Here is a 21,870-nt window from a genome sequence, read left to right as displayed (position 1 = left end):
GTGTTCCCACTCCATATGTCTCGCCCAAAGCGTGCTGGAACGTTGGGTTCCCATTATCAAGGCCGTAACACGCAATGAACGCAGCTATGGTTAGAGGTGTACGCGGAAGCGATTGCACCAGCGTATCCACGCGAACATTCGTTTGCGGATAGAAATCCGCGGGTATCCGCGTTTTATCCGCAAATAAGCCCTAATGCCTCTGCCGACGTCCCCTAGGAGGAGCCATAATGCGCTGTTAGTTTGTTTCAGCGCAGGGAAGAGGGTAAATTTCGGAGAAACCACGTGACGACCGGCATTGGTGCACAGAAGAAACAGCGTGTGAGGGGGACCAATGAGATCGCTTCACGGGCAATAGGGGAAAGAGGCAACCTGTGGAGCTGCGCAGAGAACACTCATTGGATCGAAAATGGTGTCGAAGTGTGCCATCTGTGGCCATCTATTGGACAACTGTGGATAACATAACGTTCCTGAGAAAGACTGTGTGCTAAAAAGTAAAAACGTTTAACATCTCCGTCGTTTAACCACGGATGTTGGATTGCTGATTTTAACCACGGATGTGTGAATGAAACCTATTTCAACTATTACAGCGCGGTCGCGGATCTCGCATGTGCGGATTCTGTGCGATGCTGCAAATCTTACCCGCGCTCACCTCGCCTAGGTTTGTCTGGTTTTCGTGCCTTATCTTTGCTTTACAGTTGCATTGCAGTTGTCTTTCCCATCCTTGTTTTTACGTGGGCCCTTCTTTTTTGTTTCACTTCCTGAGAGGCTGGCGATACGACCGTCTCGACGCGATGTCTTCATGGGGAAAAACTGGCGTCAGAGCCATTTTTAGCCCACTTTCAGTGCGACGTTACTGCTTCTATTCTGCGCCACTCTTTACTTCATTTTCCGTCAGCCGAGGCAAGCGGAAACAAAATATTCCTCCCACACCCTCAGGTCGTCTGCTCACTTGGAAAAGTTGAGAAAGAACCGCGAGGAATGAAGTGCAGTCTCCGACGTTCCCTCTGTTTGTGACAATGGATCACCTCAATCTTATACAATGGGTGTTACGCAGTGCCCAGTACACAGGTGACGTTGAATACGAATTCGCCAACTCACGCCGGCGTACTCGCTGTTGAGGCCGACGAATGTCCGTTGACGGCTGCCGGCTGACTGGAGGTCTTTCGTGAGTTCTGCTGGCTCTGCCGCTTGGAGCTGGCGGTGTCACGTGGTGTGTGTGGCAACGTTCATGAACTGCATGTGCTCAAAGAAGAGAAGTTCCAAGGATGGAGAGATTTACTTGCCGCGTAAGTGGTCATGCCGGATTTTGTTCCAGGACACGTGCATTTGGGTTGAAAATATGAACCTATGGAGCGCAAATGCCAGGCCAGGTTTATTTCGAACTTTTGGGGGGGAAACACTTTGCAAGGCGGATAGCTTCTCTCTTGATACTATTGCATACGTTATGACTTATGAATAATGATTTGAGGCCATCCATGAGCCTAATATATTGTTAGGCTTGCTCGGTCATCGTGGCTGTTATTCTAGCTGTACACGCATACTATGATCCTGCTGCAACCCCAGCTTTTTGTAAGCTATTTACCATTCATGTGGTCAAATATTCTGTGCCTCATTCACGCTGCCTTAGCCTTAGCATAAGCTAGAGTGCCCAGGAATGGGATACAAATGTTAAAGGTGGAACGTGAATAAGATTAGATTGCTGACATAACGGGTGAAGAAAAGGGGTCGCTTTGGGCTTCTGTGAAGGTTAGCGTTGTCTAGCCCAGAGTTCATATTCTCGCAGGGAAGGCAACCTGGAAAACAGGGATTTTTAATGCGACTGGAAAAGTCCGGGGATTGTCAGGGAATTTGCCAAAAGCAGGTGAAGTCAGGGAAAATCGCAGACGAGTGCCATGACGATGTGCAGCGAATCTCGAGTGCGGACCAGTGGTTGAGCGGCCACGCTGTAGCAGCATTGCCGCGAGTAGCAGATTGCCAATACAACGAGCTCAGAGGCAGAGAAGTAGGGCAGCCTTACCAATGCTCAATAAATTATCCGTATCAAAACGTAGCAGCAGCTACAATGTTCCCTTTTGTTTTGGTCAGGGAATTCGCTTTGAAATAGTCAGTGAAAACCTTGAAAAGTCGGGGAATTTGAATGGCTGCAATTTGGTAGACACCCTGTCTCGATTTTTCGATAGCGAGTAGGCAGGCATTGCCAGTACCACGGCCAGAAACAGTGCCGAATCTACGACGGCAGGGCCCATCTGCATGGCCAGTACTGTGAATGATGGTTCATGTGAATGGAGGTAGACCGGGTTTTTCTAAATTCGAAGTTCAATATGAACTACCCGCGTGTTAAGGAAGACGATGGTGATATTCAGTTTCGCACTCGCATTTTCTCACGAGCACGGAGTCTATTCCTGGCCTTCGAATATTCAACTTCCCTATGGCTCTTCAAGTTACTGGCGCCACGGCGAATTTCAAACGGCGATTCCCACCGTGTAGCTGTTTTTGCCATAATCTCAAGATACTTGTCACAGTACGGGGCGCGATGTGCTCGTATTTCTTTTTATTTTGCAGTGGCACAAATGTGGTACTATACAAGAATTCTGACTGGATACAAGTGATTCTTAGGATGTTTAAAAAAATTATTTATAAGAAACGGCTTTTGCGAAGGTGGGGGTGACACGAATAAAGGCTTCTACACCGTCTAGGCGCTGCTCAAGTTGCTACTAATGAAGCCTGCGATAGCTGGTTAGGAATGGAACGCTACGGTGTGCTATCCTGAGCGCACGTTGTGGTGATTCGTACGTGAAGCAGTCATCACCAGGGGCGCAACGAGGGGTGTGGTGGGTGTGGGCTCGAGTCCCCCCCCCCCCCCCCGGGAAATGCAGGCCACCTTGTGTGTATATGGCATCATTTCGTCACGATGGCATCAGGTTGAATCGCTGAAGCGCTCAATAAATATGATCACCATTTTGCCACGCAAATGTGGGAGCAAAGGTAGATACATATATATATATTTTTTCTTGTGCCACCTCTAGCATCGCCCCAGTCGGGTGTAATTCTTTTTTTTTTTTTTTTACTGGTCCATCAACCACACGCCACATTGATAATTCTGTCTTTATGTCGCGAGACAACTATGATAATGAGCGACGCCAGTGGTCGGTCTGTGGATTCATTTTGCCCAACTGAGGGTTATTTGACGTGCACCGAAATCTCAGCACAGCGTGTCTAAACAACCTGTGCCCTGCCACCTCGGCCGGGATTGAAACCGCAACCTTCCTTGCACAGTTGCTTCGCGGCGCTGACGCGGAATAAAAATAAATAAAAGGTCACTTGGGGCAGGTTCTTGCGATTAGGGTGTGCATTAGAGTCACTAAATAGGTACGCTCTAGTTACGTTGCTATTTAGTGACTCTAGGGTGGAGGTTGGTTTCTGCAGGGGAGCGGTCGTGACTGGGCTAGTTGGTTAGACATGGCAAAAAACTGCGAGCGAGATACACAAAGACAACATCGGACAGCATTGTCCTAAAGGAGAAGAACACCCTTTCTCAGTTGGCCGTCTTTGATAGCTTCTCGCAACTGATTTGAATAACTTGAATAACGTCTAAGTTTGGGCTTGTTGTGTTAACATTGTGTGTTCGAAAGCGCACTGATTGAACATACAAGATAGACTAGGGACGAGACACGAGCGCTTACTTCCAACAATTGTTTAATGAAGAAGGGGAGAGAAAGGTTTCATACATGACACATCGAGACACGTTGCACCAGCCGAGTCAGTGCTGACTCATTCTTAGGTATGCCTTATCAGAATATGTGATCATCGACGACTATTTTTGCGTTTGCTGACCAAGAGCGAGGGAGGCTTCTCCTCCTGAAAGCCGGCCAATAGGAGGACGCGAAGGGCAGACACTTCCCAAGCCTCTGCTCTCGCGTAAGAGATGGCGCAACGTTACCGTTGTTTCGCGTGTCGCAAGGCTTCTGCCATGGCGCAGACAGGAGTGTAGCTACCGTTATTTCACCTGCCGCAAGGGGACACGCGAAACAACGGTAACGCTGCACCATCTCTTAAGCGAGAGCAGGGAACTGCCTGCCCTCCGCGTCCTCCTATTGGCCCGCATAGGTAATACAGGTAATCCACCACCCATATACAGGGTGTGTGCAGAAAAACATGACCCGCATTTAGGCACATATCTTGTTGTCTACCTAACTAACGAACTTCCGGTGGCGCACGATGGCGCATTTATGCGTGCGAAATCTGCAGAAAAATTGTGGAAGCCATACTCAGCTTCAAAAATAAACGGAGCAACGAAAACATCGGCCTCCGTGCATCAGACTAGGGCACCATCGTGGACGTAGGAGAGTTGTGTTCAAGTACCCCTAGGGGAGCTATCGGTGCATAAATCGAAACGATGTCCCACATGGATCACATGCATGCTCATCGGCAGTACCCCTAGCGGTGCCTGCACATAACTCTCCTGAGACCGAAATGCACTACCATGCACTGTGCACACTAAATTTTTTTACACCTACGTTAGTGTAAGAGAGGTGTATTTTGAAATATACACCCAGATCATACTCTTATTACACCCCTTCGAGGCTGATCCTCTCATACGTGGGTGTGAATTGGGTGCACATCTACATTGGTGTGTTAAAGGTGTACTAAGGGCGTAATAAGGGTGCAATGATTTAGGGGCATTTTGCCTTATTGTGAAATGTTTAACATTTCATGGAATATAAATAGCGTGTACTCTGAGTCTTAATTTTCCGTCATACCAAAACAAGTAAGAAACACAAACGTTATCTTGATGGTGAGCTGATACACCAAGCAATTCCTACGATTCAGTGTTTTTTTGTGTGTATAATCAAATTAAACTTGGACATCTCACCCTTGGTTGTGACTGGAATGGGAGTAGGGCTATCGGATTTAGAGACGCTCTCAAGACAGGCAATGTATATAGTGTCTGTTTTGCTCTTAGAAGGGAAATGCCTTTCTAAGTGAGCTTGGTTCGTCATCACATTTATGTGATGTTTCGAATTTATCTCTAAGCGCGTCTAAATGTAAGCGCGTATATCCTTATCCGTATATCAAATTGTTCCAATATGGCACCAGTTCGTAATTGCTATATTGGGAGCACACAATGCATTACATGTTCACGTTATGTATTTACTTTGGCTGATATGCATGATACACGCACTATGGAACCAAGGCTGCGGACTTTACGCGCACACAATTGAATCAGTCTCAGTTATAGGGCATCAACCAATCACCAGTGTAGACCAATAAGCAGCACACCCGCTAAGTAGATGTTACAACCTTCCAGAGGTGTGTGTGTGTTGTGAAATACACCCTGAGAGGTAGGTGTATTTCATTACACCTACAAATTTTTACACTCAAAGGGGTGTGAGTTATGGCACACCCACCTTACACTGAAAAGGGTGTAAAAAAAGTTTAGTGTGTGATGACCGCCCTATTCTAATGCATGGAAGCCCATGTTTTCGCGCTCTGTTTATTTTTTTGTGCTGAGTATGGCTTCCAGAATTTTTTTGTAGCTTTCGCACGCATAAATACGCCATCATACGCCACCGGAAGTTTCTCGGGTAAGTAGACAACGAGTTACATGTAAAAATGCGGGTCACGTTTTTCTGCACACACCCTGTATATATATACCGGGTGTTTTAGTTTATTCCCCGGGCTAAATAATTTGCGAACGGGTGCACCAATCGAGGAACTTTCTTTTCTAGGAGTATCTGTCCGATACCGCCTACAAGCTGCGCGCCGTGTGAATGAGTGGGAGGCGCTCATTATTCAAATGAGTTTCTTAAAAACATAACTTCTAAAGCAGGGCGCCGTCGGCATTAAAATGGGTACTACCCCTTTTGGGGCCTTTGGTGGACACCATTTAGAGAAAAATCTGCCACCGAAGCGGGTCAGTTGTTGCAGTAATTAATTGGTTTTGGTTTACATATTGTTGTCGCGACTGGTAGCGGTGAAGCGCAAAAGGACACTCTTCCACTCCCTTATCCACCAATGAATTACGTGTTCTTGTGCTTACTTCGCAATGGGGAGTGCTGACGAAAAAGTAACAGCGTCAGACAGGCTACTCCAGTCCCCACCACAGTTATCTGACTGATATGCTCCCTTTCTCTGTTATGATCCCACGGACGAAACATAGTACCTTTATATCACCTTGATATCACATGCTTTCCATTTTCTCTTCAACACTCCCCATTGCGAAGTAAGCTCAAGAACATGCAATTCATTGGTGGATAAGGGAGCGGAATAGCGTCCTTTTGCGCTTCACTGCTACCAGCCGCGACAAAAATATGTAAACCAAAACAAATTAATTACTGCAACAAATGACCCGCTTCGGTGACAGGGGTAGGGAAAGTCCCAGAAGGGGTAGTACCCATTTTAATGCCGACAGCGACCTGCTTTAGAAGTTATGTTTTTTTACGAAATTAAATTATTTAAATAATGAGCGCTTCCCACTCATTCACACGGTACGTAGCTTGTAGGTGGTATCGGACAGATACTTGTAAAAAAGGAAGTTCGTCGATTGGTGCACCCGTTCACGAATTATTTAGCCCGGGGATTTAACTGAAACACTCGGTATATATAGTGTTGCACAGCTAGCTGCGAACAGATTTTTAAAAATAATATATGTTTATACAGGGTGTCCACGCTAAGTGTGAACAGATTTTTTAAAAATATATCAATCACTTTTTCCGGGATGAAATCAATTGAATATAGCATATGCTGAAGGGCACTCCCTAGGGGGGCATTAACAGACTCCTAAGGCAATGTCTTAATTAACTTTCAATAATTAACTTTTTAGTTATAAAAGCTACGAAGTTGCTCCAATGAGAACATTTGATCTCTTCGGTCACCAGATACCAAAACCGTTTTCAGAACAAAAATCCGTTCGGTAGATCGTCCGCAAAAATTTCGTGAAGGAACGCTTTTTTTTTTTTCGTTATTTGGTTTATTGCACATCTTCAAAGAAGCGGCTTTCCTTTACCCCCAGTGTGAGAGAGTGAAAGAGCACAGTGCCGCCTCATGCGTCGAAGATTAGCTTTAACTTGCGGAAACAAAACAAAAACACAAATCTATCGGGTGACTCTATCGCGACTGCCCTTATCTTGGGCTGCATTTTCTGTTTTCTTTTAATCTTTTTCCAGGACGCAAGAGGCGATAGTGTGCTCTTTCATCCTCTCGTATTGGGGGCGAAGGAAAGACGCATCTCTAGAGATGCGCAATGAATAAAATAAAGAAAAAAAAATGGCGTTCCTTCACGAATTTTTTGCGGACGATCTATCGAACGGATTTTTGTTCTGAAAACGGCTTTGGTATCTGGTGACCGAAGAGATCAGATGTTCTCATTGGAGCAACTTCGTAGCTTTTATAATTACAAAGTTAATTATTGAAAGTTAATTAAGACATTGCCTTTGGAGTCTGTTAATGCCCCCCTAGGGAGTGCCCTTCAGCATATGCTATATTGCAATTGATTTCATCTTGGAAAAAGTGACTGATATATTTTTAAAAAATCTGTTCACACTTAGCGTGGACACCCTGTATATAACTTTTTTTCGAGATGAAATCAATTGCAATATAGCATATGCTGAAGGGCACTCCTTAGGAGGACACCAGCAAACTCCCAAGGCAAAGTTCTAATTAACCCTTTAATTATAAATGCTACGAAGTTGTCCCAATGACAACATCTGGTCCCTTCGGTCACCTGATACCGTAGCCGTTTTCAGAACAAAAATCCGTTCGATAGATCGTCCGCAAAAAATTCATGAAGGGGAACACCTTTTTTTTTTAAATTTTGTTCATTGCGCATCTCCAGAGACGCGTCTTCCCTTCACTCCCAATGTGAAAGGGTGAAGGAGCACAGTGCCGCCTCATGCGTCGAAGATAGCTTTAACTTGCGGAAACAAAACAAAAACAAACGTATCGGGTAACGCTATCTGAACTGCCCTTATCTTGGGTTGCATTTTCTGTTTTCTTTTTATCTTTTTCCAGGACGCAAGAGGCGATAGTGTGCTTTTTCACCCTCTCGCATTGAGGGTGAAGGAAAGACGCGTCTCCGAAACGCGCAATGAACAAAATAAAGAAAAAATGGTGTTCCTTCACGATTTTTTTTTGCATACGATCTATCGAACAGATTTCTGTTCTGAAAACGGCAGCGGTATCATGGGACCAAAGGGACCAGATGTTCTCACTGGGACAACTTAATAGCTTTTATAATAAAAAAGTTAATTATTAAAATTTAATTAGGACATTGCCTTAGGAGTTTGCTGGTGCCCTTCAGCATATGCTATATTACAATTGATTACATCTCGGGAAAAGTGATATATATATATTTAAAAATCTGTTCGCAGTTAGCTGGGACACACTGTATTTAGCTGAACTTTGGCACGATGGAAGAGTCTATGCATATGATAGTAGGACAAAGCTTTACAATCTCCAGAAATGAAGAAACAGATATGCCTGCATTCATGTGAAAACCGATAAGGCCATGTTCAATGGATTCTTTAGGCCTAGACAACAGGGTAGGGGGCCAAAAAAGTATATTTTTGTATTTTTTTCTTAAGTGCAAAAAAAAAACAAGAAATTGTCAGCACATTCACATCCCGTCGGTAAGGTACTATTATCATCATTTGAATTAATTTCGCTTTCTACCATTCTACCGACGACTCACATTCACTGCTTCACAACAGCTTTGTTGTCGTCTCTGATTGTCTGACTAAGGACAACGTCACGGTACACACCATGCACCGCTTGTTTATTGGGCAACATAAAGCATAGTTCCCTCACATCCGAAAAATGCACTACCTCTCTGACGGTGCTGCGTCACAACAGTAAAAGACAAAATGAAATTGCTAACCTTTGCCTTCACAAGCATGACTTCGGCATAAATGTTACGTGGCACTTTTTTTCCTCATTCCACGGTAAAAGGCAATGTGATGGTGTTGGCAGTACTGCTAAAAGGTTATGGCTAGCTTGCAGCGCCCCTATTTAGTGCACATATCCTGACGCCACCAGAGCTGTTCCTCTGGGTGAAAGGAAACTTGAAGAGTGTGCATGCGTTCTGGCTCTCCACTGAGGACATAAGGTTGAAAAAAAGGAAAGAAAAGAAAACTGCTGAAGGTGAGGCACAATGAGACATGTCGAGGAGGTGCCATCACTTTTGAGCAATATCTTCTACTCAGGTGCATGCAGAGGACACGTCCATTCCCAGTGAAAGAGAGGCAATGCGCGTACTGCCTCTTCTTCTTTTTTCTTTTAATACTTTCTGCAGAAGGACAAGGGCGGCACAAGACTAATAGTTTTCAAATATTGTTACGCCGCGTTCTGACATGCTCTCAGCCAATATTTATGATTAACTGATGCAAGAAGATCTACAGAAAAGTGGAATAAAAACAGTGAGGCAAAATTAATTTGGAGGATGATAACGGTACCTGACAGAGTGCAATGCGAATGCGCTGTCAAAATTTTTTTTTATCGTTGAAGAAAAAATACACCTGTAGATTTTCATTATGTTATAGGAGAGGCTCTGTTCTGCAAATCGCATGATATTTTTTTCTTTTTCTTTTTCACTTCCTAGACGGCCTTAGGTATGTGAAAACATTATCTCAAAAGTGACATTTTTTACGTGTGGCCGATATTCTCAATCGCGTAGTTAAACAGTGAATACAGATCAGCCTCATATTTTTACGTGAAACAATCTCCATTCAGCAGTTCACGAGCACAAATAATCTAGAGCTCCTGCGAGAACATATTTGAGTGGAAAACAAGTGGGTTAAAACGCTCCGTTCTTCAGCTCTTACCACGTCATCAGATTTGTTCTCGTTCAATATGCAATTTGGTAAGCTATGTCGATCCTTCCCCTCTAACACCACACAAAGAAGGCAAAGAAATGTCTTCTGTATGTGTCAGAAGGACGCGTGGAACGCACAACACTTTCTCCTGTTTAGGTCCAGCTCGTGGCACCCCCATGTTCGAGAAGAAAACCAAGAAAAAAAGGCTGATATCCTGCATATGCACCCCTAAGGAAATGCATACAATTTTTTACAGCAAAATCTAAGAGGGTGCTACACCCCTGGCTGGTTTCGGCTAGAATGGCTAAGATGTGATCACTTGTGCGGCCTCAATTTGGGCCCAGTAATATTGATTCCATTCGCCATCTCACTTGACTGCATTTGTGCTAGGCAATCAACCAGAATATTGCTAAGACACCATTCCCGGTGGAGTCAAGCCACCCAGAGGTAAATAAGTCAGCATGCTCCAAAGCAAGCCATATTCTAACAGGAATTTTTTTTTTACTCTGCCACCATTTCAACAGCACAGCACAATGGCATGCAAATGATAAGTTGGAAGGCAAAAGAGTACCGATGCGAAGTGTTAAGTCAGGTCTGAAATTGTGATTCTGAGGTCCCACCAAAATGCAAGATGTGCTTGCACTTTCATCCAGTATAGTGTAAGCCACAGGGCAAAATATGCGTTATAGAAATAGCAGAACGAGGGGCATTTTCTTTTGTCAGTTTCATTGCGATTCATTCATATTGGGCAATCAAGTCCAAAATGTCTGGTGTTGCCTCTGTTGTACCGTAGGGCCAAGCTCCCTGTCGGCACCTAAGCTGCCCTCGAAGAAAAAGTCATTGCCACCGACGCCACGAGAGCTGCACCACTCGAGTACAGCATGTGCCACATCTTCGACTGTCCCCACTCAAAAGGACGCTTGTCCAATCGAACTGAACGACAGGGTGGTTTGGGTGAGCGACCATGGTCCAGAATATGGTAGGGTGCGCTGGCTGGGGCACCTGCATGATACCAGTCCGGATCTTATGGTCGGAGTGGAGTTTGTAAGTGAAGTTTACTTTTCTCATTTGTTTTCACTGTTCAAACAGTGTGTTGGACATGTCTGAAAACACATGCATTGCTTGGTAAAGGAAAAATGTCAAACTGTACCAGTCAGCAGAGTCAAGAGCTATAGAAACAGCAGAACTCAAGGGGTCACAACAGACAGCTAACTAAAGTGCTCACCAATGCTGCTCTGTGTGGCTTTTTGCTTGCCTCTGACATGAGCAGATGAACACCCTCATCTATGCTCTCATCACTAGATGGCTTGAAGCAGGACGCATTGTGTCGCCAACATTTTGCATGCAACAGCAGCTAACCCATAGCACTGCAGGCTCGTACATCTTGCTGATACACATCCACTGCAATGACGAGTTCATGAACTACCACAGTATTTCAAGTGGCACTGCAAAAATTCCCACTTGTTGAACTGAAATGTGAAAATACCCTATGAGGGTTCGTGACTTTGCCTATAAGAGAGGACACTGCATACGTCTTTGTTATTATGATAACAGCAATCAGTTCTCACCTGCATTAAATGTGGTAACGCTTTTAATGTCTTGTCCTCACATGATGAGGATGGCCATGTGCACCAGGTAGCAGACATTCACTGGAGGGTTGACATATCGATGATTAATTACATAGTGTGTCATGGAGGAAAGAAGAAAAGGAGGCGCCCCAACGGCTCTTCGACAGAAGAGAGAAGCGTGGGGCAAGTGACGTGAGGATAGGAGATGAGCTGTAGCTTCTTTGGAGCCGCGAGAGTGTCACGTTACCTGAATAGTCCAATGAGGTCGCTTTGCACACGTGACTTTGGGGGCCACTTCGGCGCGCTACCACCACACCTCTCCAAGTATTCCGAAACTATGCGTTGGGGGCTCCCATAGAGATGTATGTAACTGAAAGCGGAAAACGAGCGGTGATGTCACTGGAGCGTCCCCCAATCTCGGCTTCACTTCTCGGAGCAGTAGGGCTCCTCCTCTCTTTCCTTCCTCCATGTAGTGTGTGCACTGCACGGCACACAGATAGTAATGAGTAAAAGCCTCAGAACAGAAAGCAGGAATTGTGCTGTTTACCTCAGTGCTGTTTAAGAAAATGCGTAAGTTACAAAACCAAAAGAATGATATGCAGGTGTGTCTAGCAAGTAGCGAGAGTGAATCTGGGTTCAGAACTGGCAACATTGCAGCCATGCCTCCATCCCAAGCATTGTACTTCCCCTCTATCTCCAAAGCCGTACGTTATGCTTGATATTCGGCATCACTCTCATAAGTAAACACATATAAACTTTGATGAAAACAAACATGTTTGTTTTTCGAGAATGTGACGTCCTTGAGTGTTCTGCACTTCAGCAGCAAAGAAGCTCCGTATTTGGCGCAAGTCAAATGAACCAGCTGAAAGTCAGAGCTCATCTTCTCTACTTGCTCCCCATATTTGTGCTGAATTTGCGCCAACTCCCCTATAAAACAAAATATACCATCTAGCTCAAGTTCTACTGAATTTGGTGATGATGCTGACTATGGTATTTCCTTGTCAGCTACCCACTCTACAGGCTGAAAAACTGATGTTTTCCTTACTTTTGTTGCAGGAATGGAGTCAAGGCATGATATATTTTCAAACATTCATTGTTTCATGGAGGTTACTTCCCTTACATTAGGTGCTGAACATGTTCGCTCCTTCTATACTGAATAATTTTTAAAATGGGAATTCTACTTTTTTTTCATGGACTAGAACCATGAAAACGCAAAATGTTTATGATAGAACTGCGTAAACAATATGCAAACTGATGCACTACTTATTTTAGGAAGAAAGTAGTGCAGTCTGCTTCTCTAATTCTCAAGCTCACTCGTAAGGACATTTGACATTAATGGGGACTGGGTTCTTAGGTCATGCCTTAGGTGGCAAAAAGGCATGTTGATTACCGCAGTTTTGCAGAGAAACTTCTCAAACTTTTTTGACGACCTGCACATTGAAGAGGTATGGAAACTTATTTATGAATGTTATACGTTGACGAATTTGATGTTTTTCGGCGCATCACCAATTACCTAAAAAGAGAAAGAGAAAAGAATAACAGATGTCACGGAAAACAGTAGAAAGAGCACCTGTCTGTAGCAAAAGCTTATGTCCTTGCACTTTTACACGGAGCAGCCTGTGTATGGAGACAAAACAACCTTATTGAACTTCTGCATATGTCACTCTTTTTCTCACGTGCTTTACTTTCGCCCACTTTCCCTCCTCAAAGACATTTCTGTTTGTTATGCAATTCTGCTGCAAACCGGACCACCGAACAGCAGTTCCGCAAAACTGCGCTAATTCCTAATTGTTTTTCGTCCACCTGTCGAATGGTTGAACTTCAGGTGAACGTTCACAAGGAGGCTTTAGCTTTAGTACGATAAGTCGTTGTAAATTGTGGCTGAAATCATCAACATGACGTCAACCAACAACGCAACGCAACAACCGCTTCAAAGGAACAAGGCAGGCGATTGGCCTACGAACACCGATCAACATATGCCAATTTCCGCTGTTTCCGCTATGGACGGCTCTTATCGGACGAAAGCAACAACGCCTTGCAACGCGGTGCTGCGTTTGTGGGTTTCAGCTAGACTTTCCAGTATTCACACTACAACACGCCACGTAGAGTAGCAGAGTAGCACGTAGCGTGGGTTGTTGTGCCGTTGCGCCGGACATGTGATACATGACGAAGCTTAGCACATGATATTGGGTGTGACAACGGTGATAGCGCGTGCGTTGGAAACTCCAGCCTAAACTGTTATAACCAGGGTAAAATAACATTTTGCTGCCGAATAGTATACCTACTATTTTCACTCGACACTTTCGTGCATATTTGCCTCCATTTCTGTGATTTGCATGAAATAAGTAGAGTTACCAGTAGATGACTACGCCTTAAGATACAAGTGAATTAAATTGTTGAAGGGGCATTTCTCTGTTGTAACATGTGACTTAATCATGATTTGCTACTTCGACAAAACTTGACAAGGACTTAGACAACCCCCTCCTACCCGTCTTTTCAAAGACCAGAGCAAGAGCTGTGTACGGATGCAAGTCCTGTAACCGGTGTACAAGTGCGTAAATAATAACAATCATAAAACATGTTATAGCATTGAATATGCACATGAAAAGCATGAGAAATTCCTAACCTCTTGCATGAAACTTAAAAGTTTGTGTGTGATTTGTGAGCAGATGTAGTGTATGCCATTTGTTGATGCTGATCTAGTTTTGCTATCCATGTGGATTTTGACTTAAATCTGTTTGTCAGGAAAGCTGTGTGACTATATAGGTATGTTTTTTAGTATAATTTCTTGCCATATTCTTCATTCAGATGTCTCTTTCTTTTTTTTTCTTTTTTTTTTTTCTGCATAGGATAACAGAGTGGGCACAGGCACTGGCAAGTACAGAGAGCAGCAGCTATTTGAAGCAAAGCTAGGCCATGCTTCTTTAGTTCCAGTTTTGGGACTGCTACGAGCAGAAGACTACCAGTGTGAACAGGATACTGGTAAGTGCTATTCACAAATTATGAACACATAATATCACAAAATTGACAAGTCTCATTCAAAAACTGCTTTATTTCAAGTGCAGTGCATTAGTATGGCAGCATAGTGATCTGTAAAGCCTGGGAGTTCATGCAAAATGCATATTTTTTAAATATGTTTTCTGATGGGTATTCTAACGTTTCTCCACACATTACCGATCAAGACGACACAAGTCTACAATGTTTTGTGTGTCATATAATGGCATAATTTGGCATATTTCTTTCTGATCGGCATCTAATATGACTGTTGCATATTATGTATATTATATATAATATAATATAATATATAATATATTATATATAATTGATGTATATTATCCCATAGGTCAAAATATCAAGGTCGATAGGACTCTTGAACCGTCTGCGTCATGTCTTGCCTTCGAGGGTGAAATTACTTGTGTACAATTCACTAATTTCTTCGGTCTTGCGCTATTGCCTTTTAGTCTGGGGCACAGGAACGCAGAGAGACATAACTAGTTTACTGACCCTACAGAAACGGGCAGTGCGTATAAAAGCCGATGTACCTTACGATGCACACACACAGCCTTTGTTTACCACTTTCAAGATAATGAAGATAACCAGTATGTACAACTATCATATGTTCAAGTCTTTTCTAGTTGCCACACGACAAAATAATAATTATATGTTATCCTTGTTTGCGTTACGACACTTGTCACAACGTACTCGCCACTGGGACAAATGGACAATACCCAGGTTTAGGACCAACTACGGCCATCAGTCCCTGTCTTATACCCTTTCGTACGGTTTGAATAGTTTTCATACCCAGAAGGTATATATCAATGACCTCTCCTTTTCTTCCTTAATTTGATATTTCGGGATAGGAGCTCAATTTCTTGTTATTGTATACACAATGTAGTATTGTGTTGTGTTGTGCATATTGTATTGTGCAGTATTGTACATACCGAACTGCACACATTGTAGTATTTTATCATGGTTGTGCTAGTTTTAAAGGTTATGTTTAAAGATTAGGTAGTTGAAAGGTTAGTTTTAAAATAGTGTTCCATATTTCACACTACATAGATGATTTTGTTCATTTGCTGGATGCCGTCGCGACGATTATATTAAAGGAGTAATGCCCTTGTCAAGCAGCCTCCTGCTGCTTTTTGGCTTCCCCCTGATTGTATTCTTTATGTGGAAGTTGCAATAAAGCATCGTTTATCGTTATGTAATATTTCGGCACCGTTTGAGTGCATATTACATCATGTATCAGTGGCATTTGAACAGTTTTTAGCGTTTGTCGTTCCCTTTGTTTTGCCATTGCTCACGTTATTTCAGAAAAGAGGTCATCGGCCCAAAACCTGTGCAGATCCACATTTAAGCTTCTACGCTGCCTCTATGCTGCTTTGTGCTACGCAATCAGTGGATTTAACTGCACCACAAGCACCTAGTCCTAGAACAGTCTTCAGAAAACAGAATGTGCGACAAGTAGTCAGCGAGTTCACATCGTGCTTGATAAAAACAAGGGAATCAAAGTATTGCACTCTGTGTGGGCCGTTCTCGAAGTCAATGAACAGCACAACGAAGAGCTTTCTGCGCATGGCGTAGATGAACTGGGCAGCTAGCTATTTTGCCGGAATAACATCCAGGGACATAGTCCACATTATCGAGATACATAGCTTTCTTAGCTGGCAAAACATGAGGTTTTTAATTCTTCCATGTAAAAATGTATATGTGTGTGCACTTTTTAAAACCTGAATATGGCTATGGTTGCATACTACGATGACCAATGATGAATACCTGAGTGTGCATGCGTGTGCACTTTCATTTGTAGAACATTTTTTTTGACAATTTGGGTATTTTTACAGTTGCAAGGCACGCAAAAGCTTCTGGAGTAACATTCCCAGCATCATAATATTTCTGCATATTTTGTGCATATTTCAACAATTTGCACCGCATCTTTGCATGCATATTTTGCAAGATTTTTGTGCATAAAGTCCTGGTCCCTAGTGATCTGCATCTGATGTGACCGCCTTAGGGCAAATATATGATAGAGGATTCCTACAACACAACGATAACATCAAGTAACATATAATAAGATAACATAACGTCATTCCACACCAAATGATCCAATGGTCCTGCTCGACCGTTGGATCCCATCTGTTACATTGACTGATTTGGTTTATGTGGCTTTTTGTTTCTTTGTTGTTGTTTTCCAGGGACTTTTCCAAGTTCAAGCACCAGGCCACAAGCAAGACACGAATTTTCTGCTATGAGCAATGCTTCTTCAGGTAAACAATAAGTCTTCCCCCATCAAGTGTGTCGTCATCTACTTGTTTCAAAGCGCATGAAAATCTTAGTATTCAGCACAGTCGATCTCATTATAAAGGCAGCACTGAAAAACAAACTTCTTGTTATCCTACCGTATTCCCCCGCATTAGCCGGCATGCCGCATAACTCGAGACTGACCAAATTCTGGGCTTAGGAAACTTTGTACTTTCCGGCATGCCGCAAAAATCGAAGGAAAAATAAAGATGTCGGACAGTGAACGTGGTAAACCAACTACAGACTTTATTTCTGTTCTTCGTACTTTTGCATCCGTTTTTGGTCTTTCAGTGGTTGTGGTTGTCGTTGCTCCAGCATATTTTGAAACTGAAGTTCGTCTTCTTCACCTTCTGAGTCGCTCTCTCTGTCTGTAAGTCCTGACCGGTCGTCATCCTCGAAGCGCGGTGTGCCAGACATTATTGTTTCTCGCAGGCACCTGTGCAGTTTCTCCTCGTCCTGGTGCCCCACCAGTCCGCACTTCACGAAGGACTCTCGAATTAAATCTTGAGAGATTTCTTACCACGCCTGCTTCACCCACTGTGCAACCATCAGGTATGAAGCACTCCAACGTTTCCCTGTCTTTGTGAACTCTACTTCTCCACTGCGAAGCCAATTCAACCATCGATCCCTCATTGCTGCTTTGAACGGCCTGTTCCAAACGACATCAGCTGGCTGCAGAAGTGGTGTCAGACCACCAGGAATGATAGACAGACATGTGTTATAGTTCTGTTTGAAGCTGGTCTTTGTAGTGTTTTTCAAGTGCGCGGGTGCGCTATCCATTACAAGAACGGCTTTCGTCTCGAAAAATGCTCCCGGTCGGGTGCCCCACACTTTCTGCTTGTAGGTGTTCATTAATTCTGCCGTCATGCTTCCTTTCATTGTGACAGTGACGAAGCGATCAGCGACAGTGACTTCCTTTGGGAACTCAAACCTTGGCACGTTCTTAAGCCCCTTGAAAATAATCATTGACTTCAACTTTGTTCCATCAGCCATCGCACTCAGAACAACTGTGTACCTGAGTTTCTCCTTCCCCGTCGTCTTGCATGTCACTTGTTTTACGCCCTTGAAGTCGAATGTCCTGCTTTGTGGCATGTCGAACCACAAAGGGGTCTCATCCATGTTTCCAATGCAGGATGTAGGCACACCATCAAGGATTGAGTTGTGAAAGGTGAAAAAGTTTTGGCACAACAAGTCTGCATTTGCTGGCACTTTCTGTCCCACACTTATCACTGTCCTGCTGACGATATCGTGCCTCTTCAAGAACCGTTCCAGCCAGCCGTTCGACGCATGAAACCCTTGTCCGTGAGCATGTCCGTATTCTAATATTTGCTGAGCTCGTACCTTAATCGTGCTGGAACATACGGGGAAGCCATTCTCACGCTGCAGCGATATCCATGACGGCAGTTCCTGCTCCATCTCAGGGAACTTGGCTCGTTTCCTCCTGTTTTCCTCACTGGAAGGCAGATTACTTCTTTTCCGAACGCAAACGTCGTTAACTGATGCGCAGGCCTGTAGTTGATCCCGGCTTTTCAACGAGTCTTGCACGCACTGGCGAGGAATACCAAATGCTCTTTCAGTTGCACTGATGTTGCCACCAACCTCATCCAGTCTCTCTATAACATCCAGCTTGAATGCGATCGAATAACTTCGGGAGCGTCCGCGCTGTCCTCCTCGTGGCACCTCTCCATCTGTCGCTGATGTTGCCGGGGGCTGCACGGCAGCGTGCATTTCGTATGCTCCGTCCATCTCCAATGGTGCACAATCCACTTCTGAACTCAGAAACAGAGTATGCACGGCATCCTCTTGGTTTCACCACTGCTCTACTTCCTTATCTCCTTCCTGTCAAGCCTTTGTCCTATAGTTATGCGGGTGGGGTATCGGGGTTTTACCCCTGTGCTCCCTGACCTGCTAGTGTTTGTCACTCTTGTGGTCGCTTGTCAGGGCGCAAGAAGCACTCTCATTAATCCTTTCTCGGTTTCTGCCTTTGTGTTCCGTGACCTTCTGTTATTTATCACTGGTCTCAGCAGGTTGTTCACCCCAAGAAAAATTCCCCCGGGTTTTCCGGCATGCCGTAAAATACGGGGTTCTGCGGCATGCTGGCCTCCCTCGCCTCTTTGGGCATGCCGACTAATGCACGGGAATACGGTAAATCTGTTCTAAGGCAAAGACAAAAATTTACATGGAAAAGGGACAAGACGCAGGCTAGCTGGTGAAGCATGATGATGGAGGAATACCCTGAGACACAGAAAGAATAAATTGTGTCTTCTTCATTCGGTGTTTCAGGGTATTCCCCCATCATGAAAATTTACGGCAGTACTAAGGAAAGCGCAGGCAGCTGCTACACCTTACACGTCAAAGGGAACAGCAGTGATGTCGCCACAGCCATATACATACCTATATGAATTCCCATCAAGTGCGTGTGCACATGGTACGCATTGCCTTGTGATGGATATTGTATTTACCCGATACTGAAGAGAATGGCACATTTACATCGCACCATATGCTTCATAGTTGGGAGTAGATTTACATGTAAGGTGAATCCGCCCACACTTGCGCGAACCCCGTCCTTGTTCCTAGTGGCTGCAGTACAAAGTAGCACCACTCTCCGTCGTGACAAGTAGTGCACCACCACTGAAACAAAGAACCCTATATGTAGTGCCGCATGGTGTTATGCCATTTATGCGTTTTATGCCATTCTTACGTTGAACACGGGTATAGCGCACTCCTCTCTTTGATCTGATATTTGAAGGAGTCGTGCAGGACCCTTCCAGGAATTTTTCGTTTTTGGCTGCAATCATGCATTCTTGTCTATGAATGCTGATTGTAGCTGACTTGTAGCATGCGTGCACACGAAAGAGTGTGAGAGAGGTCATTGGTCTGCACACCCTCTAGAATCCGCCACACTCCTTCCGGAGCCCGTAAAGGAATATGTGCAGTTGACGCTGCTCCGTGGCCAGCGGGACCCTACAAGAGTGCTGGTCAGGTGCCCTTCTCTTGGCTACCGGCTGCGCTGCTGTACGTCAAGCTGTGATTGCTGCGTCACGGCAGCAGATGAGGCCACACCTCCAAGGTCACTCTGCACATTGCTGATTTTTTCAGGCTTTGTTACCTGAAACAAGAAACGTTACCAGCCCCAATTCTGCAGGAAATTGCAATAGAAACAGAAATGAAAATATTTTCGATTTCATTACTAGAAACTGAAATGGAATCAAAGGGCGGCAACGATAATGGAAACTGAATTCAGCACGGTAACTCTCTTTCTTCCGCTCAATTTGTCAGCGTCCACCACAGGTGTAACTTGGACTAAATCATATGCAACAGTGTGAGAGGCACGGGCGCTAGAACATAGATCTCAGTAATGTGCTAACAAGTCAGCTCCATCCAGAGTGGCGACAGTGCAAGCATAGCACAGTCGCAATGGTACACTGTTTCTATGTGCACCAAGAATGTGGTCCACCAGGTTTGGTCAATTTGTGGTTCCCAATACAAGGGGGAGATCGCTGATGCTGTGATTCCCCCGTGGAGAGTTTTACGAGTCCCCAGCTGTCTTCACGTTTTACGTCAGCATCCAGGGTCACTAGGAAACTCTTCACAAATTTTGTATGAAAACTTTTTGTGTGTATGTTCAAGAGTACTGCACTTCTGTGTATGGCATGTGGCTATGTAGAAACACGTCTTCTTGCCCCCAATGTGCGAAGCGACAGCGATAGCTGTATCATCTTCACGCAATGGGATGCAATGATTTCACTATTGTGTTCACTGCACGCACACAGACAACTGTTTTCACACTTGCTTTTTTGAAAGAGCGACAATAATCTGTTATGAACAGTAAAGTACTGTGTTTGCTCGATTCTAGCCCTGACTACTTGCCTACCGCGCCGGCCAATGGCGGTGCTGCAAGTGGTGTGGTGTCATGTGTGTGTGATGTCATTGGTGGCATCCACTGGTGATGTGACATTATGACGCTGTGCCATCATTTCATTTCTGCAATGCTCTCCCACTGTCAATGCTGCGAAACCTCCCTGATTGAGCTATCGCTGTAAAACGAGAATTGTTACTAACAGTACTGTAATGCCAGAAGCACACCAAGTGATTTTATTCATTTATTTATTTATTTATACATACTGCTACCTTAAAAAGGCTATAGCAGGAGTAGGCATACATTGCTGGTGAAATCACTAACAGAAAGTCCTCTAATCATACCAGGAATAGAGTTCCATTGAACAATTGAGCGAGGAAAGAAGCCATACTTGAACGCATCAAGGCGTGAAAAGATTCAGAAAAGAAATTCAAAAAGTGATGCTTCAGAAACAGAAACCAGAATCACAAATAGTTCAGAAACGAAAGCAAAAACAAAATATTTATTTGGAAAGTGAAATGGTAACCAGTACCGAAGGTAGTTTGGAAACGAAAACTGATATAGAAACAAATTTTTTTATGATCAGAAACAGAAACATTATTATTTCTGGCAACAAACTGATTTTTTTTACCTTTTTGACAAGACACAATTAACAAAAATATTTTGCATGGTTGCTGCTGATAGATTGCTTGATGAATTAAGTCCTGAAATTTTTTCCTTGGTTTTTTAAGTGGGACATGTAGCGAAAATTGGGCTGTAGGTTACAATTGGGGCTGAATCAAATACACTGCTGGGAAGGAATAGTGTATAAGTTATGTGAATACTTTTGAGGAATGAATTGCAGTTGCGGTCAGCTTCAATGATACCTTCTAGGATGCTGCAGGTTGTGTCAGTTCAAGCTGTGGAAACATCTGGTTTGGGGGTCTGAGAACAGTGTGAGGTTTGTCTGTGTCAAGGTGCTAGTACAGTCTGAGATTCTGGAGGTTTGATTGTGTAATCATGCCAGCTCCATCCTGGGAAAGAACTTGCCCTTCCCAAAAGGCCCTTGGTGTGTATTGAAATAAATAAATATACCTAACTGATGCGCTGTACTTCAAAGCTTGTGACAGGGAAGTGAATGTGTTGAAGCAGTGTGAGTGCATAACATCAGTGTTTTTCAAGCAAGCACGCAGAAAGTCAACAAGCACTGGAGAAATGAATAGACCAATGCCGAACGGTAGGCAAACTGGTAATTAGAGTTTACTACGCAACATTAATTGTTCTCTCAAACTTCCTGGGCCACTACAAAAATAACTGGCAACAGCCAAAGCAGTGCTCACTCGCCCTTTGCCAC

At 44.0% G+C, this 21,870-nt stretch overlaps 1 protein-coding gene and 1 long non-coding RNA gene across 8 annotated transcripts in view; one reads left to right on the top strand and one right to left on the bottom strand.

Moving 5' to 3' along the window:
* Nucleotides 1-21,870, top strand: part of LOC135378187 (ubiquitin carboxyl-terminal hydrolase CYLD-like) — a 59,703-nt gene that overhangs the window by 5,777 nt on the left and 32,056 nt on the right. Inside the window, exons 1-4 of one of the 3 annotated variants that reach the window (XM_064611121.1) lie at nt 926-1,286; nt 10,603-10,853; nt 14,227-14,359; nt 16,573-16,644. In XM_064611121.1, the coding sequence (XP_064467191.1) occupies nt 1,229-1,286; nt 10,603-10,853; nt 14,227-14,359; nt 16,573-16,644 (514 nt within the window). In that variant the 5' untranslated portion in view covers nt 926-1,228. Of the gene's footprint in view, nt 1-925; nt 1,287-10,602; nt 10,854-14,226; nt 14,360-16,572; nt 16,645-21,870 lie in introns of those variants that run through there. The other 2 variants (XM_064611120.1, XM_064611122.1) reach the window with 2 other exon arrangements.
* Nucleotides 8,335-13,474, bottom strand: LOC135378189 (uncharacterized). Of its 5 annotated transcripts, none has more exons than XR_010418307.1 (5): nt 12,768-13,474; nt 11,625-11,858; nt 11,378-11,458; nt 11,035-11,210; nt 8,335-10,811 (listed from the first exon to the last, which is right to left on the bottom strand). It is a non-coding gene; the product is annotated as an uncharacterized LOC135378189 (long non-coding RNA). The 5 variants fall into 5 exon arrangements; XR_010418308.1 differs by having other exon boundaries at nt 11,625-11,747; XR_010418306.1 differs by having other exon boundaries at nt 11,625-12,890; nt 12,948-13,474.

The sequence above is a fragment of the Ornithodoros turicata genome, chromosome 1 (assembly GCF_037126465.1).
Source record: "Ornithodoros turicata isolate Travis chromosome 1, ASM3712646v1, whole genome shotgun sequence".
Lineage (NCBI taxonomy): Eukaryota > Metazoa > Arthropoda > Arachnida > Ixodida > Argasidae > Ornithodoros > Ornithodoros turicata.
The sequence above is the reverse complement of the archived record's forward strand: the minus strand, read 5'-3'. Positions and strand labels throughout refer to the sequence as shown.